This window comes from Alosa alosa, chromosome 6 (genome assembly GCF_017589495.1).
Source record: "Alosa alosa isolate M-15738 ecotype Scorff River chromosome 6, AALO_Geno_1.1, whole genome shotgun sequence".
NCBI lineage: Eukaryota > Metazoa > Chordata > Actinopteri > Clupeiformes > Clupeidae > Alosa > Alosa alosa.
Genome location: NC_063194.1, coordinates 5,733,316 through 5,760,008, shown reverse-complemented (window position 1 = coordinate 5,760,008; position 26,693 = coordinate 5,733,316). Strand labels below are relative to the sequence as shown.

At 44.0% G+C, this 26,693-nt stretch overlaps 1 protein-coding gene across 2 annotated transcripts in view; it reads right to left on the bottom strand.

Annotated features, from left to right (window-relative positions):
* abcc1 (ATP-binding cassette, sub-family C (CFTR/MRP), member 1) overlaps window positions 1–25,412 on the bottom strand; it is a 34,348-nt gene extending 8,936 nt beyond the window's left edge. Inside the window, exons 1-25 of one of the 2 annotated variants that reach the window (XM_048246226.1) lie at window positions 24,881–25,412; window positions 23,730–23,906; window positions 23,358–23,483; window positions 22,695–22,832; window positions 22,402–22,527; window positions 22,227–22,288; window positions 21,832–21,963; window positions 21,277–21,504; window positions 20,276–20,453; window positions 19,583–19,744; window positions 19,155–19,247; window positions 18,385–18,588; window positions 17,750–17,896; window positions 16,791–16,878; window positions 14,415–14,484; window positions 12,527–12,653; window positions 11,739–11,915; window positions 10,791–10,958; window positions 9,403–9,580; window positions 4,779–4,830; window positions 4,000–4,141; window positions 3,562–3,769; window positions 1,794–2,104; window positions 1,181–1,380; window positions 302–428 (exon numbers count right to left, since the gene is read on the bottom strand). In XM_048246226.1, coding sequence (XP_048102183.1) covers window positions 302–428; window positions 1,181–1,380; window positions 1,794–2,104; window positions 3,562–3,769; window positions 4,000–4,141; window positions 4,779–4,830; window positions 9,403–9,580; window positions 10,791–10,958; window positions 11,739–11,915; window positions 12,527–12,653; window positions 14,415–14,484; window positions 16,791–16,878; window positions 17,750–17,896; window positions 18,385–18,588; window positions 19,155–19,247; window positions 19,583–19,744; window positions 20,276–20,453; window positions 21,277–21,504; window positions 21,832–21,963; window positions 22,227–22,288; window positions 22,402–22,527; window positions 22,695–22,832; window positions 23,358–23,483; window positions 23,730–23,906; window positions 24,881–24,928 — 3,669 coding nt within the window. In that variant the 5' untranslated portion in view covers window positions 24,929–25,412. Of the gene's footprint in view, window positions 1–301; window positions 429–1,180; window positions 1,381–1,793; window positions 2,105–3,561; window positions 3,770–3,999; window positions 4,142–4,778; window positions 4,831–9,402; window positions 9,581–10,790; window positions 10,959–11,738; window positions 11,916–12,526; window positions 12,654–14,414; window positions 14,485–16,790; window positions 16,879–17,749; window positions 17,897–18,384; window positions 18,589–19,154; window positions 19,248–19,582; window positions 19,745–20,275; window positions 20,454–21,276; window positions 21,505–21,831; window positions 21,964–22,226; window positions 22,289–22,401; window positions 22,528–22,694; window positions 22,833–23,357; window positions 23,484–23,729; window positions 23,907–24,614; window positions 24,729–24,880 lie in introns of those variants that run through there. The other variant, XM_048246227.1, reaches the window with a different exon arrangement.
* Window positions 25,413–26,693: the final 1,281 nt, after the last annotated feature.

The following is a 26,693-nucleotide window of genomic DNA, read 5'->3' as shown; positions in this document are numbered from 1 at the left end:
GGAACACTACGACATGCTGGACTTAAAAGAGTCATAGGCCTATTCATGGGTTTCATCAGGTCCCTTTCCACAGGTGTAGCACCTTAAGCACCTCAATGCAGACTGCATGGTGCTTGATTAATACACCTGTGGAAAGGGACCTGATGAAACCCATGAATAGGCATACTGTATATTTTCCAACCTTAACCTCCCCAGCCCACACCTGAATTCAGGCATAGTGCCTTAACGCTTTAAGCCCTGGACATGTCTTCGTCACCCCAAATGTTTGACCGGTAAAGTGGATCAAAACACCCAAACTGACCTGCAGGGCATAGGAGATGGCCAGACCCATGAGCCCAGGACTCAGGCTATTTCTGGCCATCACGGCGAAGAGTGCGGCGAACACCACAATGCAGTTCCCCACGAACTCCAGTCTGACGGCCAGCCACCTACCGCAGGAAGCACAACACATACTGATGAGATAAAAACGGACCCAAGAATAGCCATTGCAACACCACTAAGAGCAGTGTGGAGGCGGGAGACAACACCGGGGTAATTAAACACTGGAGCCTGGACCTTTCTGCACCGTCGGCAGACAACGGGAGATGGACCTTATGCAAGGGAAATACACTCCTTAGGTCCTCTGGAATAACTGTTTGCTTAACTCATAAACAAAGCATGCCCTGCCCTACCTCACCAGACATACCAGAGGAAGCTGCTTCAGTCATTTCCTCTAAAAGAACTGGCTACTTTAATAGGCTTACAAAGACATTGTTAAATACATTTGCAATGTACTTCTCAAGCTGTTTGATGCTGTGTTGTTATCATTCTTTGGCAAATGTATATTTTCTAGTCATGACAATGGCTACTTTGACTTCCTATTTCTCCTTATGATTCCTTATGAATGTGTCTCCTACGTCCAGACTGTCTTGAGGCCATTTAAACTAAACTTTCAATGGACATTCCAGATATTAGCCTTTTGACTATTTTAGTTTTTCAAGGTGAAGTTCTCTAGAGGTGAAAATGATCATTAGATGGCGTTGTGTATTAGCCGTCAAAGTAGTTGGGGGTTAACTGGAGAAGCAGGGTTTACTGTGTGTATATACTGAACATTGCCAGCTCGATGAAAACCGGTGGTAATTGTTATCGTTTGTGTGTTCATGCCATGCTAACAGAGATAAGAATGCTAGGACAAGCGTACCGATTGGCCACAATGCCGGGGTAGTAGGCCTTCTGGTTGTGGTCCACACGGCTGTCACTCTCGCGGATGAAGCGCTGCTGTTCGCCGAAGGCCCGGATGACGCTGGTGCCCAGCAGCGTCTCGTTAAAGTGCGTGTAGACGGGTGAGCGGCTCACCGACTCCAAGCGCTTCAGCTGCCGCGAGGAGGCCACATAGAAACGCTGTGGAGTCAAATGAGGGATGCTTGGTGTGGTCTCTACTATCTCACCTCATACAACAGGAGGTCTATATCCAAGTCTGTGATATTTAATCTCACATCAAAAAAATCGCAGAAGAATTTATTGGAAGATTAAGCTGTCCCAAAATGAAAACTGTCCCAATGCAACCAAGTACAACTGAATTGTGCTACTATTTCTTAACAATACTGTATCAACATTGTGACCTCTTGTATTGGGTTTAAATCATTTACTGATATGTGCACTCACCCTGGGATTCTGTGTACCGGTGTTATTCTTTACATTACATTAAACTCATTTAATAAAACTCAAAAGCATTACATCATTACAAATAAAACGTTACAAATCTGCAGCAAATTGCACAAATGCACAAAGGAAACGTGTGGATGCTGCCCAACCTGAACAAAGAAGTAGAGGAGACCCAGGGGTGGGATGATGATGGCCACGAACGGCGTGGCGAAGAGAATGATGGCGCAGGAGCTGAGCACGTTGAACATGGAGCCCAGGAACATCTTGATGATGCTGGGGATGACCGAGTCGATGGTGTCCGTCTCCTTGGCAAAGCGGTTGACCAGGTTCCCGCTGGGCGTGCGCTCGAAGAAGGACATGGGGGAGCGCAGCACGTTGTAGAGCATGGTCTCGTGAAGGTAGCGCGACGCTAGCACACCTCCAATGGACACGGACACAGAGTAGAGGAACACTGCCACACCTGGGGGGAAATGAAGGTGGAGAGAAACGACAGAGGAGGGAACAGAGACGGTGTTAAGGAAGGTATGAAGCCAGATACCTACATAAGGCAACTCACTCTTTCCCTTGTCGTCTCAAAGGTTGAGGTTAGCTTAACTTTGTTGCACAACATCCCCCAGAAATGTTTTAATTGGTTTGATGTGATTTCCTGTATTCTGGTGCATTTTGGGGATGGCCAATACTAAATTCAATCAGATTCATAGCCTACATCCTGATTTGTTGATATTGAGGCAAGGATTCCATGAAAAAGCTTGGGCTTCAGGGCCCCCTGACCCCTTGGGGCCCCTGGGCCTGGGCCCGGTAGGCCCGTGCAGTAATCCATCCCTGACAACAACAGAATTAATGTTGACAATGAGGGCCCAACCAGGCTTGCTGCTCCGCAGAAAAACAGTCGCTCCAACGCACCACAGTTTATGGTTTAACCAAAGTCAATGATAGGCCCCGAGCCTGAACCACTGCTCACCGTTGTCGTGCAGCCCTACAGCGTTATCTACGTCTCGGGTTTGACAGACGCTTATCTTAATTACCTGGTTGCAGTGTGGTTTTAGGTTTGCTCCTTGGAACCACCAAGGCTCACAGACCCAAGTCAGTCTCTAGCAGTATCTAAAAACATTCTTCCACAACAGCGAGTTTGAACACGTTGTCAGCAGGCCCTAACACTCTGCAGTTGCACTACACTGTTATGTAAGAGAGTCTGTTTGCATAAATATATGTGTGATGGTATGGATGGAGCATACATTCGACCACCGAGGTTTGAAATTTTGACCTTTTCCACCAACAGGGGCCCGGTTGTGTATTGGTTCACGCTCTTGATGTTGAAATGTTCGGGCATTTTGACCAAAAATACATCAGTTTAAAACAGCAAGTATAAGTAAGTATAAGTATATATACTCTTTTGATCCCGTGAGGGAAATTTGGTCTCTGCATTTATCCCAATCCATGAACTAGTGAAACACACTCAGCACACAGTGAACACACAGTGAGGTAAAGAACACACCAATCCTGACGCAGTGAGCTGCCTGCTACAGCGGCGCTCAGGGAGCAGTGAGGGGTTAGGTGCCTTGCTCAAGGGCACTTCAGCCGTTCCTACTGGTCGGGGTTCAAACTGGCAACCATAAAATACTTAAATAAAACATTTTTTTCTGAGAATCGGCATGGGTGAGACATTCTACGGTTTAGTTATGTACACAACACCCACCGTTGATGTCGTTGATGGTTCAAAACTTGTGGAAATGCAACAAAAACTTGTTATGATTGAATGATGTTGAAACTCAGATGACCTAAACATTGAGCTTCTCCCACATAGACCTATGACTTGCTGCTAGACCTACTGTGTGCCTGAGCCTGCCAATACTGGCCAATGAGTGGACTGCATCACAATCTACAGTATGTCCGCCAGTGAGATGAAGCAGGACTGACCCTGGGAGAGGCCCAGTGCTCCGTACACCCCCAGACGCATGTTGCGATTGGGCTGCGTGCCGTTGATGACGGGGTCATCCGTCCAGAGGCTGAGCCAGTAGTTGGAGCCCAGAGAGGCCAGGTGGTGCACGAAGAAGAGGAAGACGCTGGTCAGCGATAGGCACACTCCGATGGCCTTCATGTACTCCCAGAAAACGGCAAGCTTCACCTGTAAGAGAGAGAGAAAAAGAGAGAGAGAGACACGCAGAGACACGATGCGTCACAAGAAGGCTCAAACAAAGTCAACATAATACTTCCTCTAAAGACAACAGTGTTAGCCACACTCGCTTGTTTTTCATGACGAGCACAAGGCACTTAGGATGTTCCAGAGTAACCCTTGTTCTAGCACTGTCCAAACCGCTAACCGACGACTTGTAAAGTAACGAGTTACTCCCGCACCCGGCCGGTGTTGGCTTTGTCCGCCTCCGTCAGCTTGGCAGCCTCGGGGGACCTGAAATTCTTCTTGGCCCCCTCTCCAGCACTCTCGGCCTTCAGCAGGGACTTGGCCGAGCCCGCAGCGGTCAGCGTGCTCTGGCTCTGTCTGCAGATGGACACACGGACACACACTTATGCTCCAGATTTATGGCGAGGCGTCACAGCTAGAGGTTATCACTTTCAGATTGCAATTTATCCCTCTGTTTCAATCGCTCTTTGTGGTTTTTGAAATCATATTGAATTGAGTTTACAAGAGACATATGACTGTGTTTATTTTTAATTGTATTGTAATTCTCGAGAGGAAGCAATCCCTTTTCAAAAGAAACAATTTAGCCAGGGACACCTGTTGACCTTCAGCATTGTGCTTAAACATTTTATCAAACACAACCGTTTGATATGATTCTCTGAAGTCTGATAACTGCGACACTTGATTCTATCCAAACTTAAATGTGTTACCTAAAAGTATATACAGTTAAGAACAAAATAATTCCTACCCCTGGCAAATATTGATGTAATGCTGATTTTCTCTTGACCAATATGTTTGTTCTGACTGAAAATGACACTGCCACGTGCAGTGGGTATGAATAATTTTGTTCTTAACTGTATCAGTACTCAATTGTGCTATCTAAATAAATCGAAATACTTTACACTGAGCAATCTATGTATTTTTCTACCTACTTAGTAGACAATCACAGTGAAAAACATTGCACACTCAAATTTGAATAGAGGCAGTGATAGCTCACCCCAACAAGGTCACAGGACCTCCATTTTCCAGGCCTTTCCGAGGGGCAGAGTCTGTTGGGAGATCAGAGTGTTGGTGAGACAAATCGAAGGAAAGCCACACCCCACCATGCCACGATGCCATCCCCACCCCCAAACATCCCCCATCTAGGGCTGTGCAATTAATCAAATTCTCATTTTATTTTCAACTGCCATTTTTATTATTATTATTATTATTATTATTATTATTATTAACACCAGAGGGATGTTTCCAAAATCACTGGGTAATCGTGTTAAATGACCAAAATAATCGTGATCATGAATTTGTCCGTAATTGAGCAGCCCCACAAGCATCGCCACTCTCATCAGCACTGCATGGTGCAGGTGCACTTCAGTCTCAGCTTGGAGAAACTGGACTAGAAGGGCACTTTTATCAACCATCAAGTCTTGTCACATCAAAGCAACAAAAAGCAAAGTCACCGTAGACGACTGGAGGAGATCAAAGCACACTACAACAGGCCTTTGACCAAACCAAAGAGTTGACTCTGCGCCTTTGAGACGTGTGAAGTGACTCTTGAGTTGTCTTTGACACAACTTGGGCAGATAGAGCAGATCAGATAGTCCACTACCACCAGCAAGGCCCAAACCCATGAATATCTAACTGGCCATGGTCCCTGGTTATCGGTGGCATCTGACTGGTCACACTGAAGCTAATGCCTATTTGCAGAATCTTCACATCCATGGTGTTCAATATATGGATGTAATCATAATCCATGAATTATGGAGTTGATGTTGCAGCACATTGGGCCAGAGGGTGTGGACACACACATTAGTCAGGGATGACTACTGACGGGGACACCACTGACGACTGATGGGTCTACCACAGTTAGGGGGAAGGCGGTGGTCTGAATCCTATTTCAACATTTCCCCAATCGCATCCCATGGGTGTGAATTCCTTGGTTTGGTTACAATCTATGCTACCAGTCAAAAGGCTGAGCACGCCTCCTCAACATGAGGTTTTAAACTGTTGTTTACACAGGCATTGGCCACACAACAGACACTTACATAAGAGCTTAAAAGCAACCCATTTCATCTCCAATTGAGTGACAATCCCTGGGGGTTCAAACTCAATGGACTAGGAGACAGATTGCCAAACCCTGTTGTTTGAACACACTGGGGTAACACTTCACAGAGAGAGACAGAACTTCATTTGGTAAAATCTGGCTTCTGTGGTCAATATTGACTACCCTCTTAAACTTTATTAGTCTGTCACAGCTAAACCATCTGGACCCAACGCTTTAAAAGCCTCTGAGTGAAAGGCTGGTTGTCCATGCCAAGTTCAGCTCAATTATTCAGATGTACAAACTATTCAAGTATACAAGCTTGCTCTCAGACATTTGACTGGTAAGTGTAACAATGAAAAAAAAATAAATCAAGTAATTTCACATCTATTTATATGAATAAATCTACACAATTTATTTTTCCCTTGTGTTGAGTTCTCAGCACGGCTCAAGTGTGAGGGTGAGGAAATGGATTGGGGAAAAGGTCTTGCTTCAACCTCGGGCCTTCGGAACCTTGAGGTGGAGCTCTTTGGAAACACAATCTACCATGTGTACCATAATAATTACTCTCTCTGCAAGTCTGCACAACCAGATGCTCAAGAAAGCTCTTTTACCATTTCTGTAACACATGCGTTTGAATGTATGCCAAAATCAAATAATAGGCCTATGTCAATACACTTCAGGAATGGCAGTACAGTCTTGCAGACAGCTACTTATTATTGGGGCGTTGGATTTTCTCTTTTCTCCCTTTTTGGCCCTGACAGCCCAGTGTTCCAACTCCATCAGTGGCCCCAGGCATCAGGGCTTAGCAGGCCATCAACGACTGCACCAACTGGGCCACAAAACATAAACAAGTCTCTCCAGCAGCCATGCAAGCCGTGCAGACGCATTATGGCGCCATATGTGGCTTAGGGATCTAACACCCTTTCAAACCTTTATCTCCCCCCATATCCTCATCCTCCTCCTCCTCCTCCTCCTCTTCTGCTGAACAGCAAGTAGAAGACAAAAAGAAGGACAAAAACAAAAAGAGGACAAAAGAAATGGAAACACATGAACATAAAGGCAAAACATCAAACAAGACCACATGATAGTAACAGAGGGCGGGCGGGAAGGAAGACATAGGCGGGGCTGGAGGTGATGCTGCCCGAGTTGAGTGTGAAACAGGCTTAAATGGTTGAACAGAAGCAGACCAAGCAGCGGATCAAAAGGAAGACAAAGACTGTGAGTGTGATGGAACGCCCTGACGGAATGTGTGTGTGGGTGTTGGGGGGGTCCTCTGACAACCTTTCTTCATGTTTCACTGCCTGGTGTGTGTAATGTATGAGAGCATGTGTTGATCTTTTTCAAATGTAAAAAAAAAAATCCTTTCAAACCTGCGACTTAAAAGTTATTAACTCAACAATGGTCATCTTTCAGAGAAGGCCTGGTGAACCCCCCTGATACATGTCCACATATCTATGCTTTTATTTGCTACTATTACCGTTTGGTTTTGTTTATGTAAAGCACATTAAATGACCTCTTTGTATGAAATGCGCTATATAAATAAACTTGACTTGACTTGACTTGACACCGGGCTCATTCAAGCAAAGATCCAGCTCAACTAGAAAACCATTACACAGCCAAAGCTTCCCTTGAAAAGAAAACTCATAGGGTTCCAACTGCATCTGCTGTTTGTCCTCAGCCTTCTGGGCTTCCCAGGGAGGTGAGGCCCATTCTCACACAGCTGTCTGGGGGGGCCTGGCCACACTGCTGCAATTATTCATTCCGTGTGACTGGGCTGGAGTCAATCTCATGAACTCTACGCCAGTGGCGGCCCAGCACTCTATAATCACTGAACCTGAGCGGTCCCACCAGCAGAGCCAGAACTGAGGACGAGAGAGAGTGCCTTGCTGCCTGGGGGTAGCCCAACCTGCTCCTGTTGAAGCCCAGCAATGGAGGCAGCCCATTTTTCACTGCTCTAAAACTTCCTACTAAAGTCAGTGTCCTTTTTCCAGTCATTTTGAGGCTCAAAATTCTATGAATAAATAAATTAATTAATTAATTAATAAATAAACGTTTTTTGAAGTAGAGACCCTGTTCTATACTTGTGGGAAGCATAATCATGATGCCCTGAGCCACAATAGTTATTTCAACTACATTTTTGACAAACTTCATCATACACTGACCACAATGAGGCAATATCATATCATACTACAAATTACTTTCTCAAAGATAACTTCCATTAAAGGGACACCAGGCAACGTTTTCGTGTTAATTAATCATCTTCGTAAGTCGGTATATGGTTAAATGACTCATTACGGGGCGAATGAAGACTCTCTCGCCCGCCCCTACTGCCTGTAGGAAGAATATCCCACTTGCAAGTTCTGTGTATCCTACCGCCCGACGGGGAAGCAGGATCAGTTTACAGCACAGAGGCAGGCTAACTAAACGCTAGAGATTGTTGCAAACGTGTGTATAATGGCAGAGCCGGCGAAGAAGCAGCGAAAACCCTTGACGGAAGACACAAAGAAAAGGAAAAGAGCTTCAGACCGAGCGAGGGGGAGTTTCGTAGAGAAAAAGCATCAGGCTTGCCTGGTGTCCCTTTAAACCCTATTTTCTTTCTTTCTGATCTAAGGTAACTTGCATAATCTCCCAAAAGTATTCCACAGAGTAATCAATATATGTTGACCTCTTAGAAACTAAACACTAAGTTGAAACTTATCTAAGTTCTTGTGTAGACTAATTTACAGGAACCATGTGAAATATAAAACACCAGAGTACGTTACATGCAGATTTATGCTATTGAGGACCTAGACTAGAAATGCAAACTGACAATACACAGAAATCTTGGCCACGCACAGATTGGCCACAAGGGGGCTTGAGCAGCAAATGAAACAGTCACATTAGTGAACTGTTATACTGTAGTTAGTTACCCAAAAAGACACATGGCTTTAAGAGGACAACTACTAGGAGTCTCTGTAATGAAATTGCAATGCTCTGATGTTCAAATGGATCCACAATTTACACTATGCAACAATCTGCCATTTGTATCATCTTCAAACTAATTTGGATGGACTACGGTCATGTGGAAGACTGATAAACACATCCGTCATTCCCACTGGCCATCCAGCGCTATGCACTATACTGTTCAGTGGTCCGGGTAGGAACGCCCCGCAAAAAGATAAATAATCAAAGAGCAACAGCGCAAAAAGAGTGCTTATTAACCACCTGGGACTGCGAGTGGCATTTCCAAGGCTTTTGGTTGCTTTCAGGTCGGTACCTTGCTAGATGTAGATCAAAACTCCCATAATGCTTCAGTAAGCGTTCAAATGTGCATGGTGCATGTGTGTGCTGCACATCAATAGGCCGATAACCCTCCCATCGCTCACCATGCAAAACAGATGGTGTGTTGAGATATACCCAGATAAGGGCAGCTTAACAAACCAAATGCCTTATCACTGGGGTCAGAACATGACAACACCCCTCACAGTCATCTGAACACAATATATACACGACGGGACGACACAAGGGATGATGGGGAAAATGAAATGTAAAAGCATGTAAGGACAGAAGCAAGCAGACAGTATCTACGGCTTTGAGGGGTCACCCGTTTCATCTTCGGTCTGTTCGGCGTTGGCGTAGGTGTGGACAAAGTCGGCGAAGGCCCCCTGTCGGCCCAGCAGCTCCGTGTAGGAGCCAGCCTCCGTGATCTCGCCGTCCACCATCACGAGGATGAGGTCGACCTGGGGCAGGAAGCTCAGCCCATGGGTCACCAAAACACGCGTCTGTGGATGGACACAGAGAAGAACGGAATGGAGCAATGAGAATGGTATGAAAGGAGTCCCTGAAAGAATTAGCAGTGAATTCTGAAGTGGATTTGACAGTGAATTTGAAGTGAACGGGTCCATTAAGGCTGCCAGTTTTCCGGTCGTTGTGTTCCTTAAACGTCTGTATATAAATTCATACAATCACAACAATTACTAACGACATGACCGCTGTATTTCTGAAGTATTTCTGATATTGCTTGGCATGTTAATATGTTGCTGATTGGATCATTAACGGCCACAGCAACGAAGAGAAATTACTGAAGGAAATGCTGGTATATTATTGGTCATTATTGCTGGTATATTATGGGGGTCCGCAACAAGGGCTTGCGGTTTGTAGGGTTATGTAGGCATTTGTTAGCAAAGCCTTTATACTACTGCAACAACTTGCTGCATTAGCCTCAAAATGTATTATTATTATTACTATTTTCTTCTCTATTATTGTGTTAACCCTTAACCCCCTACAAGAACGCCATATGGCAACAGTGGCAAGGAAAAACTCCCATATTCCTGTTCTTGTCTTACTTTTCCAGTGTTCCCACAATGCAATGTAAAGTAGTCTGAGTTACTAAAGATAGCCATGGGTTTATTTTATGCAACAGTCTTGTTCAGGCGTCTTTAGATAATCTGACTATTAATCAAGATTTTAAATTAATGACTAAGGGTCTGTCCGAAACAGAAGGCAGCTGCCTGCCTATCTAGCGAGTCTCTTGCCTTAGCAGGCATCAAGGTACCAGCTACGAACTCTGTTTTGGAGGCCTAGCAAGATAGCAACACAGAACGGCGTTGCCAGGATACCAGAAAGCAGAATAACGTAATGTTTGACTGCATCTTTCAGCTCACAATTAGATAGAATTTTGGACATTGAAGGCAGCATGAAAGATACATCTACGCTGCCTTAAAAATTTGGCAAAACCGAGGTGTCTTAGAAGGCAGCATTTTATAGAAATATTTGATTCGGGCATGCCTCCATGCACCCGAATGCTATCTTAAAAGGCAGCATTTTCCCCGTTTCGGACACAGCCTGTTACCAGTGTGTTTATGCAACTGCCTCCAGTAGTCTTCATTTCAATTTAATTAAGACCTTTTTTTCCCAAGAAGTGTTCAGTCACGATCATCATTAATAACAATGTAGTAGAACTGGACTGAATGCGACTGCAGTCAACCTTACCCTCCCCTGGAGCAGGCCCTGAGGACCGATGACCTTTTCGAAGATGTGCTTTCCCACGTGGGCGTCCACGGCCGACAGAGGGTCATCCAGCAGGTAGACGGCACAGTCACAGTACACTGCCCGAGCCAGGCTCACCCGCTGCTTCTGACCACCTGACAGATTAACACCCTACAGACCAAACACATACCAAACAAACACAGAGTTGGTTTAAAGGTGGGGTAAATAAAACATCAAAATAACAATACAAAACAATACAAAAATATAATATTTCACAAACAACCTTCAAAGTTTTCGTGACTCAAGTCAACATTACAGTCTGTGGTGACACAACAGATAGATGGAAGATGTCCTCACAAACAGTGACAGTCAGCTTCAGCCACCCATTGACAAAAAAATAACCATTCATTGAGGAATGCACTAAGCCTGGTCCCAGAGGCTACTACAGGGCATTTAATTATAGGTCTGGGCCACCGTCTGGTGACCGAGGCTACGGCCAGTGACTCATCACTGCCACAACGGATCTCCAAATCTGCTGACTAGGCTAGACGCCCAGGGGATTAATGGTGTTCTCCGTGTGCCAGTGTGGGTGAGCTGTCCTATCCGCTCGGCTAGGCTGGCTCCATAACTTACAATCTATTGTGCCATCCCCAGAGCACTAGGCAGTCAAAGACTAGACGGCTCAGTGAATTTTTCAAAATCACAAAACCCTCAGGGGCTTGTACAGAGCATTGGATAAACCGCTTCACAACAAGTTGTGGATCAAAAGAACTTCAGTGGTGGACTGGTTGGGACCCAAGTGTAATGTTAAATTATGATATAGACATTATGATGACTGTTTTGCAGTTTTTGCTAGCTGTGCTGATTATTACATTCGCATCCCAGAAACTGTACTTAGCATGCTACCACCATGTATGAGGTACCCATAATGGTGGGGGTGCTGGGTTATACCTTCTCTCCGATCTCAGTGGCATCTCCTCCAGGCAGGATCTCCAGGTCGGGCAGGAGGGCACAGGAATCCACCACCCGCTGGTACCACATGTCCTTTTTCTCATGCCCGAAGACGATGTTGTCTCGCAGGGTGGCATTCTGGATCCAGGCCTGCTGGGGCACGTAGGCCACTGAGCCCTAAGGGAGGAGGGAAAACTCTTGACACAGCGTGGTATATGGAGACTCCATGTTCAAGTGCAACTCAACTTGTGCTATTACATGAAGGCTGTAGCTGTGGCTGTAATTTTTGCCTTAACTTTATAATCATTTTGGAAATATAATTGGGGATAAACATACATGATGGCAAGGTTATGTAAGCTTGCCTTAATGTTCACTTTCAGAGTCAGAGTGATATTCTAGAGCATCTGTCCGAGGGGTATGGGTAAGTGCTTACTGCTTTAGTCTTACGCCAGACAGACACTGCTTTTTATACCCAGTCATGTACAATATAGCAACTACACTACACGTTTCAATTGGATGTGACTGCTGTGCTCACACTGTACTTTCAACTGCTCACACTGCAAGACAAATGACAAAAAAATCGGCATGCTGTGACGTACAATTCTGACATCGGACCGGAGCTGGAATGCTGATTGTGACGTTTTCTAATCGGACATCGTGAGCCTGTTCAAACTACACGACAGATCGGACAGGACTTTGGCCCCATTAAAAAGTTTGTTGAACCGGCAATATTCTGGGCTAAATTACATCACAATCACACATGCTTGGCATTATACTTCCCTTCCTACCTTGATGCTGACGGACCCTTCCTGTTTGTGCATCTCCCCCAGCAGAGCAGAGAGCAGCGATGACTTCCCACAGCCCACATGACCCACCACCGCCACCAGGGAGCCTTCTGGGATATGCACGTTAATCCTGCACAAGGAGAGACAGAGGGGCAGAGCAGCCTGAGACAATGGCAACGAGAGGGTTGAGGGGGGCGGGCAGGGGGAGGGCATCACCCACCATCACCACCACCAGCAGAAGCAGCAAAGTGGGTAAATAGGAGGCAGGAGTGAGGCACGGGAAAAGGGTTAGAGAAGAACCAAATCATCATCATATGGCCCGTCTTCAAGAGTTACGTGGTGACACTGTCACTGTCAGTCAATGTCAGGTGTATACACATTGTTCATAAAAGTATTTACAGGTCACCAAAAAATTTAAGTGAATATGTCATGTAAATGTAAAATGTAAATCAGGTTTATAGGCCAAGTATACTGCCATGCCATGGGCCAGCAGTTCACTGTGGAAGCAACAGTCAGGAACACATATTTTAAAGATGGAGGGTTGTAATAAACTAGTGCAGTGCCCATTCAATCATGCCAAACATGTTTTTGGTAGCATAAGTGACATGTCGCTCTGTCTGCCACTTGTTGTCTTGCTGTGTGGCATTCTGAAACGTTGTTAAATTCGGGGCTATTAGCCTATCGCTCGTTTCAATTTGGGACCTTGCAGTCGGAACGGTCTTTAGTTTATTCAAAGTCTCAAGTCCAAAGTAGCCTGGGCTATTTGAAGAGTTTTTGTTAGCATGTTGTTGCAATATCGGGAATCATTTTAGGCAAGCAAACTGCATACAGGGAATCTTTATTGTTGACGTCAGACATGATAATCATCCAAACATCTTGCATCTGGACTCATGCTGTGCCCTGATTCAGTGCTGCCAAAACTCCACTTACCCTCTCTGTCTCTGGTCCTGCGCTGTGTAAGAGAGGGAGTGGCTACAGTAGAGCGGAGAAACCCAACGTGTGCTTCTTTTACCGATATATTTAACAATATCTTTTGCGTTACTTATCCAAACAACGTCAAACTTGGCACTGCACTTACTCGTGCCCGTAGCAAAACACCCGTCAAGTGTGAAATCAATTGGACTAGAGGTTCGAACGATATGTGAGCCTACAGTGCTGTTTGAGAGGGGGAGTGGATACAGTAGAGGGGAAAAAGCCAATGTGTGCTTCTTTTACCAATATATTTAACGATATCTCTTGTATTACTTATCCAAACAACGTCAAACTTGGCACTATACTTACTTGTGCCCATTACAAGACACTGGTCATGTTTGAAATCAATTGGAGGAACTGTTTGAGAGATATGCAAACAGACAGACAGACAAACAAACAGACAGACGTTTGTGTAATTTGTAGATAGAAAGATAAAACGGGACAGCAGTTCTGTATCTCACATCAGGTTATGATCACTGTTCGTTAAGTAAGAGGGCTTTTATATTCTGCGACATAATTCTGATATAAAAATCTGCCACATTTTATGGCTGCCAACTAGCGGTCTCAATTCTCGCACCTCATCGGCTCAGGCGAGATGTGATCAACCTTCCAGTGAGGATTACAAACAACCACAAAGCAAACCACAGCCACGTGTTGCTGTCTGGACGATACACTGAAGATGAAGCCCACACAGATCCAAACCAAAAATTAGGAGTCTGACCTTGTTTGCTTTGGCAGTGTCAGCGGCCTTTGTTTATTCTATATATCATTGTTCTTGTGAATAGGAATTACACTGTAAAACTTAATTACTATAACAGAAGTTTACACTCCAAGTTGGATTAACCCAAACAAACAGACAGACAGACAGAGCCACATTAGATTGATGTTTTCAAATGAAGAGGTCAGCCATGGTCCTTACCTCTTCAAAGCGGGGTCATCCCCTTTGGACCAGCTGAAAGAACCATCCACAATACTGATGCTGTCTGGAGCTAGAGAGGGAGAGAGGGAGAGAGAGTGAGTGAGCAGCACCCTCAAGAGCCTCTCTCAGTCATGAAACAATGACTGTCACTATTTCATCCACTCTCTCAGGCCGTTTAGAGGTGCCTTACTGAGGAAAACATTGTGTTGTTCTAACACTTTGAAGCACTTTCAAGCAAGTAAATATTTCATGTTTCCAGGTGGGCACTTAGAATGTCAAAGAGCAAAGCAAGTCAGCAAACACCAAGACATGTTTCCGGTAGTTTTTCTTTCTTCTGAAGAGTAATCATTCACAAGACCTTTAATTAGGTTTAATTATATTCTGGTGCTTTCCAGTCCCCATGTACTAAAAAGGGAATAAATGACCTGTTGCACCAAGAGCATATTGACTGGTGCAAACACTTTTGATGGATTGCACAGTGATTAGTCACTCCTAGCATACATAACATCATTATTTTCACAGCACTCTCAAGATAACATCCAACAAACATTACAAACATACTCAAATTTCCATTCCTAATACCCTTACTGGTCAGATAGTGACTCCCTTGTAGTAGGCTAACTGTGGGGTTCAAGTGAGTTATCTGCCTCCATGTATAAATGAGGCCCTACTTATAACCACTAGAATATGGCAATGGCTCACACACTAAAACAGTGTGGAAGAAACATATAAACATGTTTTTGAGATACAAAGACACAACAACCCTGGTTTTATATGGCCCATCATTATATGATGTTGAAGGGAGGAGCTTCTGTATGGTCGACTACAGTAAAAACAGGTTTGAGACAACAAAGCAGTGGACAGCCAGGTGCCCAGGGAGCAGTTGGGGGTTAGGTGCCATGCTCAAGGGCACTTCAGCTGTGGATGTTGAAGGACGGGAGAGCACTGTTCAATCACTCACCCCATAATTTCCCCTTCGATCAGGGGATCGCACCAGCGACCTTTCAGCCACAAGTCTGATTTCCTAGCCTTTAGGGAATACCAAATCTTTTAACTGCAATGGCCTGTGTCATGCTCAAAGCCATGGTAATCTCAGTTCTTCCAGGTGATGGTGAACATTTCATCTCAAATCAGCATCCTTCACAGAAAGAAATATTTAGCCAACCACACTGTGCCCAACATTCTACAACCTCTGATTCGGAATCGAGAAAACCAACAGCTCCACCCAAAAGTTTCCTCCTCTCTGCTTTCCAAAACAAAATGACAAATCAAGGACGACTTTGCTTTACCAGGCCATCAATAACTCCCGCTGCCAAGCAAACTGTGTTTGTTTGTCGTCTTCGTTCACATAAACAGCCCAATTGTGGCATGGCAAAACTACAGCTGGGTCATTCCACGTCAATTCAACCAGGGCCCACGCACTTAGGTCTCAAAAAATTCTGAAAAAATTACCAGGTGTACCTATGTTACCTAGGAGACACACTGTAAAATTACTCTTATGTAAGATCAATACTTTCCAAGATACAGCCAGTTTTACAGGGGGAGGGGGTGTCGATTTTGTTCGGCCTCTTTTTTTGGTCAAAGTTCACAAGCCCACAGCGCAAGAACTAAACCATGTAGGAGGCTCAAATTTTGCATGCTGGTACATAAATAGGAATAGTATGTAGCAAAATCGTCACGTTTGGTCTGGTTAATCCTGCATGGTCATAGCTGTCCCTCAAAGTTGATACAAATTTTATTGGACTTTTTGTCTGGGCTCTGTTTAAGCCTTCAGAAGACATATTTGTACTCAACATAGGCTCTTGATTTATTTTCCTTACTGAGATAAGTAGAAACACTCTCACAAAAAACAATGAACAGAAAATAAATCATTTCAGGGTCTGAACAGCAGACCTTACAAGTCTAAAAAATCATTTTGGTTCTCATTTTCAGAGCACCTAAACACCTTGTGGGAATATACAAAGATTTTTTAAATATTTTTTTCTTTATTCTCCATGATCTTTTCTTTTTAAAAACACCAATTTGACTTATCTTATGCAAATCTTTCTTTTTCACTATCCACCCTGAACATGGGCAAAATGCACCATTGACATCAATATGTTTTGTATAGAGCTACCACAGGTTACTCTATACAACCACAGGTGGCAGTGTGGTGACTCTATATAAAACATATTGATGTCAATGGGGCATTTTGCCCATGTTCAGGGTGGAAAATAAAAAAGAAAGATTTGCAGTTTTTTCAGAATTTTTTGAGACCTAAGTGCGTGGGCCCTGGTTGAACTGACGTGGAATGACCCAGCTCTATAGCACTCATATTGTGGGGGGGGGCTCCACCACAGACATGACAGTGACAGGACAGGGGAAGAGGTGACTTACATCCAGTGATGGCTTTGCGATCCACGCTGTCCTCGTCCAGCTCCTCGTGGGACAGGAAGACTCGCAGGCGCTTCATGGACACGCTGGCCTTGGGGTCGACATCAGGGACGGACACCAACCAACCAGCCGATCACCACCACGGGGGCAGGAGAGAACACACAGTCCAAACAAGACAGGGAACACCAAATGAGCCACCATAAATATAGGAAAACATACAGAAAAGGTTTTACAGGGATTTTGGAGATGACAGATGTGGTGATTGTAATTACTGCTAGTGCTCTATGGCAGAGGGCAGTGGTGACTCACCAGTTGCCATTTCATCACAACTTCACAAAATGACTAAGTTTCAGACTATTTCTGGTTTAGGAAACTACAATTTTCAGGAAAAATGGGGTTTTGGCTTGTCCCATTAGGGGAAGCCACTGCGATTCAATCAATGCCGTAAACATATCAGTTATCCCCCCAGGAAAGATTTACTAAATCAAATTACAGGAGAAAAAGGGAGTTTAAATCTAAATCTAAAACTGTTATTACAATATTTTAAAACTGTTTTTAATGATAGTGATAGTTGATGTTTTTCTAAACAGACAGTGGCCTTCCACTATCAGCCAACATTTTCTGAGTAAGAACATCACTGGCTGAGGAACTTAGATGAGATTAGTCTTGCTTCTTGGCACTATCAACCTTTTTCTAACCCAAAAGGCACTTCTTACCAGAAAAAGCCCACAAGAGAACATTAAGCACTTTCAACAGACCTATAAGGAACTTTTCCCTTACAGAACTTTTTCCTGACCTGTCGGTCAGCTACAATCAGACAGAACAAGGAAAAGAGAGGCAGAGACAGACAGAGATAAAGAGTGATAAAGATAGCAAGAAAGAGAAAGAGAGACAGACAGAAAGAAAGAGAGAGACAGACAGAAAGAGAGAGAGAGACAGAGAGAGGATGTCATGCGACTGACCTGGACCATGCTGCTGATGACCATGGGCAGCATGTTGAGAGGGAAACGCAGGATGTTGAACAGCGCCAGGGAGACAAAGGCCTTTTGAGCATCCAGCACGTTGTTATCGTCCACAAGCACGTACACGGCGAAAGTGGACAGGGCCACCTACAGAGGAAGAAGACACACAGGAAATACAAATACACTGTTTTGAGTGCCATCAAGTTGTGAAGGACACAAACCCTTTGTGTTTTCGGATTATTTCTGGAAGTCATATTCAGCACAAACTTCAACATGTGAAATGCCCTCTTGTGCGGTTCATATTATGTATATTGTTCAAAAACCCAGCTAAGAAGCCGCAATTTAAAGACAAGAATATATATACAAACGTGTCTCTCTGGAGGACACCAAATGAAATCATATCACTAATTACAGATATGTAGAGTAAAGATACTAGGCAATCAGAGGCTTGCAAAGGAGTGGAGTGAATTCGAATCACAGGTTTGACTTTGATTTGTTTCCCACTTTGAAGTGGTTTCCACTTTCATGGAACAGCATATAATACATCATCTTGGCAATGAACTAGTATACACACACACACACACACACACACACCAAAAGTCCCTAGCTTCTGAACGTGGAGTGTGTGTTCTCACCAGGAAGGGAGCGCAGACCCAGGTGAAGGTGGACACAGCGCCCAGATAAGCGATCTTCTTGAGCACGCGCAGCTCGCTCTCTCTGATAGCCGTCACCTTGTCCCTGAAGGCCAGCTCCCAGGCATAGAGCTTGAGCACCTTGATGCCGTTCAGAACCTCGTTCATCAGCTTGATGCGCCCGTCTTTGTTTTTCATCTGAGCCACCTGGGGGCATAGTGGTTAAGGAGCTGGGCTAGCAATTAGTAACCTGAAAAGTTGTGGGTTCAATTCCCAACTTCTACCGTTGTGCCCTTGAACAAGGCACTTAACACCAAGCTGCTCCGGAGACAATGACTCTTACAATATAATTGACATATGTAAGTCACTTTTGATAGAAGTGTCTGGTAAATGAATACATGTAAATAAATATAAATGTAAACTAGCCAAATCACAACACTATCAGTGGGTCAAGAACAGAAGGTATTAGCTAATAATTAGAGAGGTAGCTAATTTTTAAACATAGCTCTAACATGCTAGCTACTGCAAAACAACATCAGTATTAGTCACTTACAGTTTCTGGTACATCTGGTCAAGTTAAATGATGGTTTAGAGGACTAGACTAGTTTAAGGAAATAGTATCAGATGGCATTTCCCTTCCAGGAAATTCAGTCTGGAGGTAGGCTTAATCATTTCAAACCTAAGTCCCAAAGACAAACCTGTCTTTGAAACTGATCACAGAAACAAACAAAAACACAGCCTGACTAAAATGAGCTTTTTGTGAGTAGCCAGACCTGGTAGGCTTTGGTCTTCATGGCGATGACAGCATTAATTGGCACCATAAGCACCATCACAGCAACACCAGCCAGAACAGATGGTCCAAGATTCTAGGAAGAAAAGAACAGTGTGTTTGATTAAGGAGGATCACAAAGTCTTTTGAAACAGTTGTAGCGTCTAGGGGTCCATCACTGATGGCTGACTATCACCACAATAACTATATCACTTTCACAGGAGTAGTCTCAGCCAAGACTCTACTATACACAGGAATTTACTGTGTAAGCCTTGGTTGTACTGGTTTGCTGAGTTCATGCTTGTGTTGTGTTGTACACCTACCAGTATAGATGTATGCACACACACGCACACACACACACACACCTTTCTGTTTCCACATCCTCTGTAATGCTCTGGGTGTGTCCATGTGTGTGGTTTGCATACCACTCACCTGCCAGAGGAAGTAGAGGGCAAGTACCACTTGCAAAGGGGCTGACCAGACCATGTTGATGTAAGTAATGAGCTCCATGAAGCGTTGGGCATCCACAGACATCAGGTTCACGATCTCCCCCACTGTGGATGTCCGCCGTGCCGCGTTGGTGATGACCAGGGCCTGAAGCAGACAAGCCAATCATAGCGGAGTCATCTGAGACGTCTGGATGGTAGCGCTTTGATTGTGTTGTGGGCATTAGGTGGGGATCACATTGGCCAGCGGCAAGCACTGCCGAACCATAGAGAACAATAGGAAACCTGCCGCTTGCCACTGGTCAGTGTGATCCACGCCTTACAGAGCTTAAAAGCAATGAGTCTGGGCAATGTGAGTGAATGATAGATGTTGAATGACGGAAATTGATAAATTAGGAATTAATAATAATTTACAACTTAAGTGCATCCATACACAGGCACTCACACACAGATAGTTCATCTACAGTTGGCAAATATTTGTTTTGAGCATATGTTATGAAAAATCTGCTTTTAGTGGCAAACACCATGCAGAAAACCATGCCTGACATTTCATGGATGAGATGGCACAGTCATTCCTGTGTTTACAATGCACACAAAAGAACCTACATTATTGACCTGTCAAACACACTGTGCAGTAATAAGCCAGCGTCATGGTAACCAACAGGTGTGCAGTCCTCACCTTCCTGTAGACGGCGCCGATGATGGCGGTGCGGAGCCGCATGCCCGTGACAAAGCACACGTGGAAGTAGCGCTGCAGGATGAGCGTCTGCACGCAGGAGCACACAAACAGCAGTGCCGTGTAGAAGTAGCCTTGCCAGGAAGGGGCGCTGGTGTCGTTCACAAACTGAATCAGCTGCCTACGAGAGGGCAAGAGGAGGAAGAGGGAATTAAAACATGAGGGGGTTCCATCATGAAGGGGCGTGAGCTGAGCACTTGTGTCTTTGGATCATATCTGAGAATCTCATCGAATAGTTTCACTCTTTCAAGTCCCCTCACATGGAGCACTTAGCACTGTAAAAGAATTCACATGCTTTTTCATGGTACAACCAGTCAAGCAAGAAGCCAGAAGTACCGCTCCTTAGTCACGCCACAGGTCACAGGTTCCAAGGATGCACACATACTAATGACTATTGACACATATCATGTAAGTCTCTGTGAGGCAAGTTGCTTTACAGAAGAACCTGATAACCTGAGAACCTGATATATAAAAGTTCATGTAAGGATGGCTCAATCTGCCATTGATTTAGTACAAATGACAGTATGGTATGGTTTCAGCTTAGTTTTAATGGTGATTAGGGTGTGTCTTATTCTGCAAGCTAAGGGGAAACCACAATGCAAAATTCCTGCTGTGTGCCAAACTCAACTAGGACAAGAGTACTCCAACGTTCAGGTGGCACTTAACCCACACTCACACTTACTCTCAGCTGTCTGAGTTCCACTAAACACATTTCATTCTTGCTTCTGAGGGCAACGCGCTGAACCACTGTACAACTGCTAAAGTATACTATAGTATCCGTCGCAATCTGTCTGGAACAAAGTGTTCCATCAGGCTTAAAAAAATGTTCCAAAAAGTTCCATCAGTCTTTACTATCACTTAGCTATATTTAGTTAAAACAACAGCCTATGTGTTTCAGCCATTACGGCCTTTTAATCAGGGCAAGTTACATCAGACGCACTTACTTTAGGATCTCGGGCCCTACAAACATGAGGACGTCGTGGACGATCTTGTAGACAGTGCTGACCAGGAAGTAGGGGCCGAAGGTGCGGCAGAGGGCCCTAAAGAGCGAGGGCTCGCCTGTCTTCTGCATGGTCTTCACCAGGAGAATCTCAGACTCTTCCAGCGGACGCGCGTCCTTTTTCTCGCCCATCACCGGCCGCTTGGGGGAATACAGTGTCTTCTCTGAGGGCCTGAGGAGGAGAGGAGAGGGGATGGAGGCAGGTTAGGTCACTCATGTGTCTCCACACTGCCCTCGACGTCTCTTGCATTTAAGCAGGCCAGAAAATCTTTAAAATGGAACTCAATTAAGACACATTCAATCTTTATTTATTCTCGGAGGTTCATTGAGGGTAGTCCTCATTTACATGTACAGATAAATGCATTACGACAGAATGAGAACCAACAAAACAAGTAGTCTGATGTAAAACTTGCTTTTCCATATTGTATCGTCGTATTCTTATTGTCATACATGACTCACATGAAATACACAAGGACAACATGAAACACCACGGTCTGACCTTTTGACCTTGTTGCACTCAAAGTCCCAGCGTCGCACCAGCTGGGGAACCACTTTCTGGGAGCGGTCCTCTGAGTTCAGAGACCAAAGATCCTTCTCCTCCAAGGGTCTTTTGAAGCCCAGCACCATTAATCTACAGAGGGGATACACACACAAATACATTACTGTACCTCCGGCACACACACATACACATAGACATAGGCGTATGTAGACACATTTAGTCAATTAAGCAAACACTATGACCAAATTAACAAAACATCACTTAAATTGAATTATGCAGTAAATGCAGCCTCCAATGTCTCCTACAAAAACAACAAAAGGACTCTCTGTTTGTGACTGATGTATGCAATTCTAACATCCGCTCAAAATCAAACACCTCAGTATTCGCCTACTTACTTGTTTATCCACCAAAATGTTATCTTTGACAAGAATGAGGCTCCAAATTCTGGGCATGGATTCTGCAAGTTCAAAAGGTGTGAGAAACTTTTAGTGTTGAACAAAAAACAAAAACAAAAATGGACAAGCACCTGCACTTGGTCTGAAAAAGCGGCCACCAACCACTGACACTCACCGGGTCCTTCACGGCTTGTGAGAAGAGAGGGGGCCGGTCAGAGAGGCAGGACAGGAAAAGAGAGATGAGCAGAAGGGTGTAGTAGATGTAGAAAGTGGTGTATCTGAACACCACCACAGTGGAGGGCTGCGGGGGCAAAATTCCAAAAAGAGCGGGCGTCAGTCTCCAAAACATGCTTAAGTAACATTTCTATGGTGTCTCGTATGGGGTCAATGGTTCTGGGGAATGATGTGCTGAACGCTCATGTTGCGTGTTGCATTGCAACAGTGGGTTACGGGATGCCAGGGTCTCACCTCATTGAGAGCCTGCAGTATTTTGGAGCGGAAGGACACTGTGGCACACACCACAGCGATGAACCAGAAGTTCAGCATCACGCCAGATGATTGGACCCCCTTAAACCGCTCATACTGGATAAAGAATGTTGCCAGCAACTGCGGGGGGGGTTGGGGGGTGTTGCAGACACACACACACACACACACATACATTAACAATGACCAAACAAGACCTGTTCCAGTTCCAAAGAATAATTTAATTAGTCTAAAATTAGAAATAATAAGGCATAAATAAGGCATCATGAGCACATGGACTGTTCCTTCCCACTAATAATGGCCTCAAGGCTGTCTTGTGATTGAGGACTGAATCAAATTGGACAGGATTGCAGCCAAATTCCATCAGATCCCTTTGGTGGCAAAAGGGTACTGACTAAATTCCTGTCTTGGCTTCGGTACTACCTCATTGCTCTCTCGCTGTAGTGACACCACAACCAATACATCACACACACTCACACATAATACACTCACACAATTTGAAAAGGAAAAGTCAAAGCATGTGCCTTTGTTCACATGCACATTCTCACAATGGAAGGTTTTGCAGTGTAATCATTTGCTTTAACAGGAGATCACTATGGTGGAATAAAGACAACAAAATTGTATATAGCTGATGGGGGGGCTCCTCACCATTGTAATGCCAAGTAGCGTGGGACTGACTAAATAGACAGGCGCAAGGGCCTGTCCTTGGCCTCTTTCCCAGAAAGAATAGAACACATCTGCCCAGCAGATAATCCATAGTAAAAAACCGAATGCCTGGGGAAACAAGAGAATAAACACACAGTATGACTTTCAAACACTGGCAGCAACAAAACTGTCAAGCACCTGTTGCTCCTGTGGAAAGAGACAGTGGGAGGATGTTGCTTTCCCTAGCACAAAAGAATACACATCCTATATGGCTCAGAGTTCAAAGGCAGAATTATTCTAAAAATAATAATAAGAAATCACGAATGTCATAAAGCATGCCTCCTTAACCCATGAGCAGTTGTGGGTCAAACTCACAGTTTTGGCTTTGTTGAGGTGGGTCATGCAAATGTATCCATGATCATTAAATTTGAGGTATAGGAAGTAGAACGGGGCAGAAATCCAGAGGTAGAGGCAGGGGACCCACACCAGGAGAGTGTTTTGAAAGCACGGCGTCAGATCTGGGTTGTCGGACTGCCATGTACGATTCCAGTCCTGAAGGAAAAGGAAAGATGTCATCAGAACAAATATTCTATCTTGTGTGTCAAGGATAAAAGAGCTCATGAGTTTTATTACATGACAAAGAGTACAAAAGCCATTTGGTTCAATAACCCAACATAAAATAGCATAACAACCGGTACCTCTCTCTTTTCCTCTGTCCTGTCTCTGCTCTCTCTCTCTAAGTTAACCGAAGTATTTTTTAAGTTTTAATTAAGTGTCTGAAGCGTTCAATGTGATGGGGTTGTGTGAAGAACATGACAACCACAATGCATTTACTTGATGGGCCTTAACAAATAGCCTACCATTGGGATGCTAATTACAAGTTTGAACTCACTAGTTACTGGGTCTCTGATTGTAAGAGTTCTTAGTAGGTATAGTAATTAGAGGCAACGATATCGTACACTGTACAGAGTATCATGAAACAAGACTACCCCAGTTATGTTCAATCTCGCATCTAGCTATGGCCATTGGACAGCAGCTGATCATGTTGGGCAATAGCATTAACTGGCTAACTTGACCATCCAGCGATAGCAAATTTACTTAAAGCAAGTAATTGTCACTTAGCCAGCTAAGCAACTAACAGTACGTTATTGACGTTAGCCAAGCTTAACGTAACGTTAACGTTACCTCTTGCAAAACAACCACAACGTCTTATCTAAGTAGAAGCTAGAGGGGCCATTGTAACATTCGTTTCAACATTACATTTCAGAAAATTGTCCTGAGTGAAGTTTCCATTTAAATGGAGAATCTGATGAAATCAGTTAAAACAAAAATCCATTCCTGAAAATCACCGTCCTTAGCAAGCTAAAATACCGGCGGCGACGGCCTGGCAAACATACCGCTAGCTTCATGGCTAGCAAAAGCCTAGGCATTAGAGGCAGCGTTAGCTTGCTAAACTTGTGTTATGGGCAACAGCTGACATTGATAACGTTTGTGGAATGTTGTAATTGAGCAAGACTGTAACTTACCCAAAATGGATCGGAACCGTCCACGCTGCAGAAGTTGTCAATACCCATTCGCCACACTGCAAATTATCGTAACATTTAATGAATACAGCAACCTTGGTTTCATAACCAGTGCTTTCTCTTAGCGTTCTAGCCGAATACAACGACGAACAAGTGTTTAGATGATAGGGGTCGCTCTACGCAAGTAAAACAAGCCACCATGAGTTTTACCAAGTTTGTTTTTCCACTGCCCTTCAGGGGTTTCATTTCCTTCAGAATCGGCGTGGGTGTCCTTTAAGGTGATGACAATTGGCTCCTTTTTCCATTAATCTTAGATAGACGTTAACTTGGACACTCACTATAACAAGTAGGCCTACAAAGAAAACATTGGTGTATTATTAGTCTACTAGAAATAACAATCGAATTTGTGATAATGTCGTTTATAAATCAAAAAGTCTTTCCAAACTGTAGCCTTGGTTAGTTCCTTTCCTGTTTCAGAGAAAGTCAAATGGTCATGTAATTATTTGTCTATTTGTTGTCAATGGAATTCCTTTTTCATCATCCTGCATTTAATCCAAACAATCAATTGCCTACTGTGTCGTGGTAGTAGGCTATAGCCTATGGGCAAAGGGAAGACTTGTCAGGCTGTAAAATATATAGGCCGATCAACCTGAGTGCATTAGTGTAGGCTACAAAGTGTTAAAGAATGAGTTCCATAGTAGGCTATTATACTGTATTTCAGAAAGTGATAATAAAATAATTTCCACAAACCAAAATATTGCCATGGAAAATGGTTGACATGGTTAGACATACAACTACATCTCCAACATTTAGACCAGGGGTGTCAAACTCATATTTGGCAGTGGGCCAGATTTGTTGGAATGACATCTGGTGGGGGCCATCACTGTCATGGTCATTATCATTTCTCTGCACTGATATCAGTGTTGTTTGGTGATACTCCTTTACTTTACACACTTGAGAGCAAACAAGTACAAATCATCTACTGCCATCATATCCTGCTCTTTCTCTCTTGAAACACCCTACTTCCATGTCAGTTTTTTTTGCCTCTTCCTCCTGACGGTGGTTTGTAGGTTTAATCAATTTATCACAGATTTTTTTTCCCCCTTTCTACCTAAAACATCTGGTGGGCTGTATGAAACCTGCTTGCTGGCCTGATCTGGCCCCCGGGCCTTATGTTTGACACCACTGATAGACCGACAAGCTTGGGCTTGCTAGGTAGGTGACACTCACCTTCATTTAAATCTATTCTTATTTATCTTTTCCCTCTGTGTGTCTAGAATAGAGTGAGGAAAAAGAAGGAATTTTAGTCCAGGAATGTCCAGTTCATAGAACTCTCTACCACACTCTTATCTCAAACTACTTAATGTTTGCAAAGGCAAAGCACAATCCGTGTATATATATATATATATATATATATATAAAAAAAAATATATTACAGTAAATAACAGAATGTTGTTCATTCATGTCCCCCCCTTTTTTTTTATCTGAAATGATTTGCATAAAGTAGTTTATACTGGAAGAAGAGGTGACAAAACAGTCACAGTATGGAAAAGAACCACATTAATAATCCTTCAAACCTTATTGCTGTAAACTGGTGTCTATTAAACTGATGATTTGAACATTTGCATACGTGTGACCTCATCCAACCAAGAAAAGTTTAAAGTAACAGAGTGGATTGGCTCGTGGGAAGTTAAGTGACAGGAATGGACCTGAAGCTTGTCCCGCCTACCTGCAGAAGTCATCTGTGTAAGATAGTTAATAAGGCATGCAAATGGCCCTGGAGCATCAGAGGAGCACAGCTGAGGATCAGTCCAAG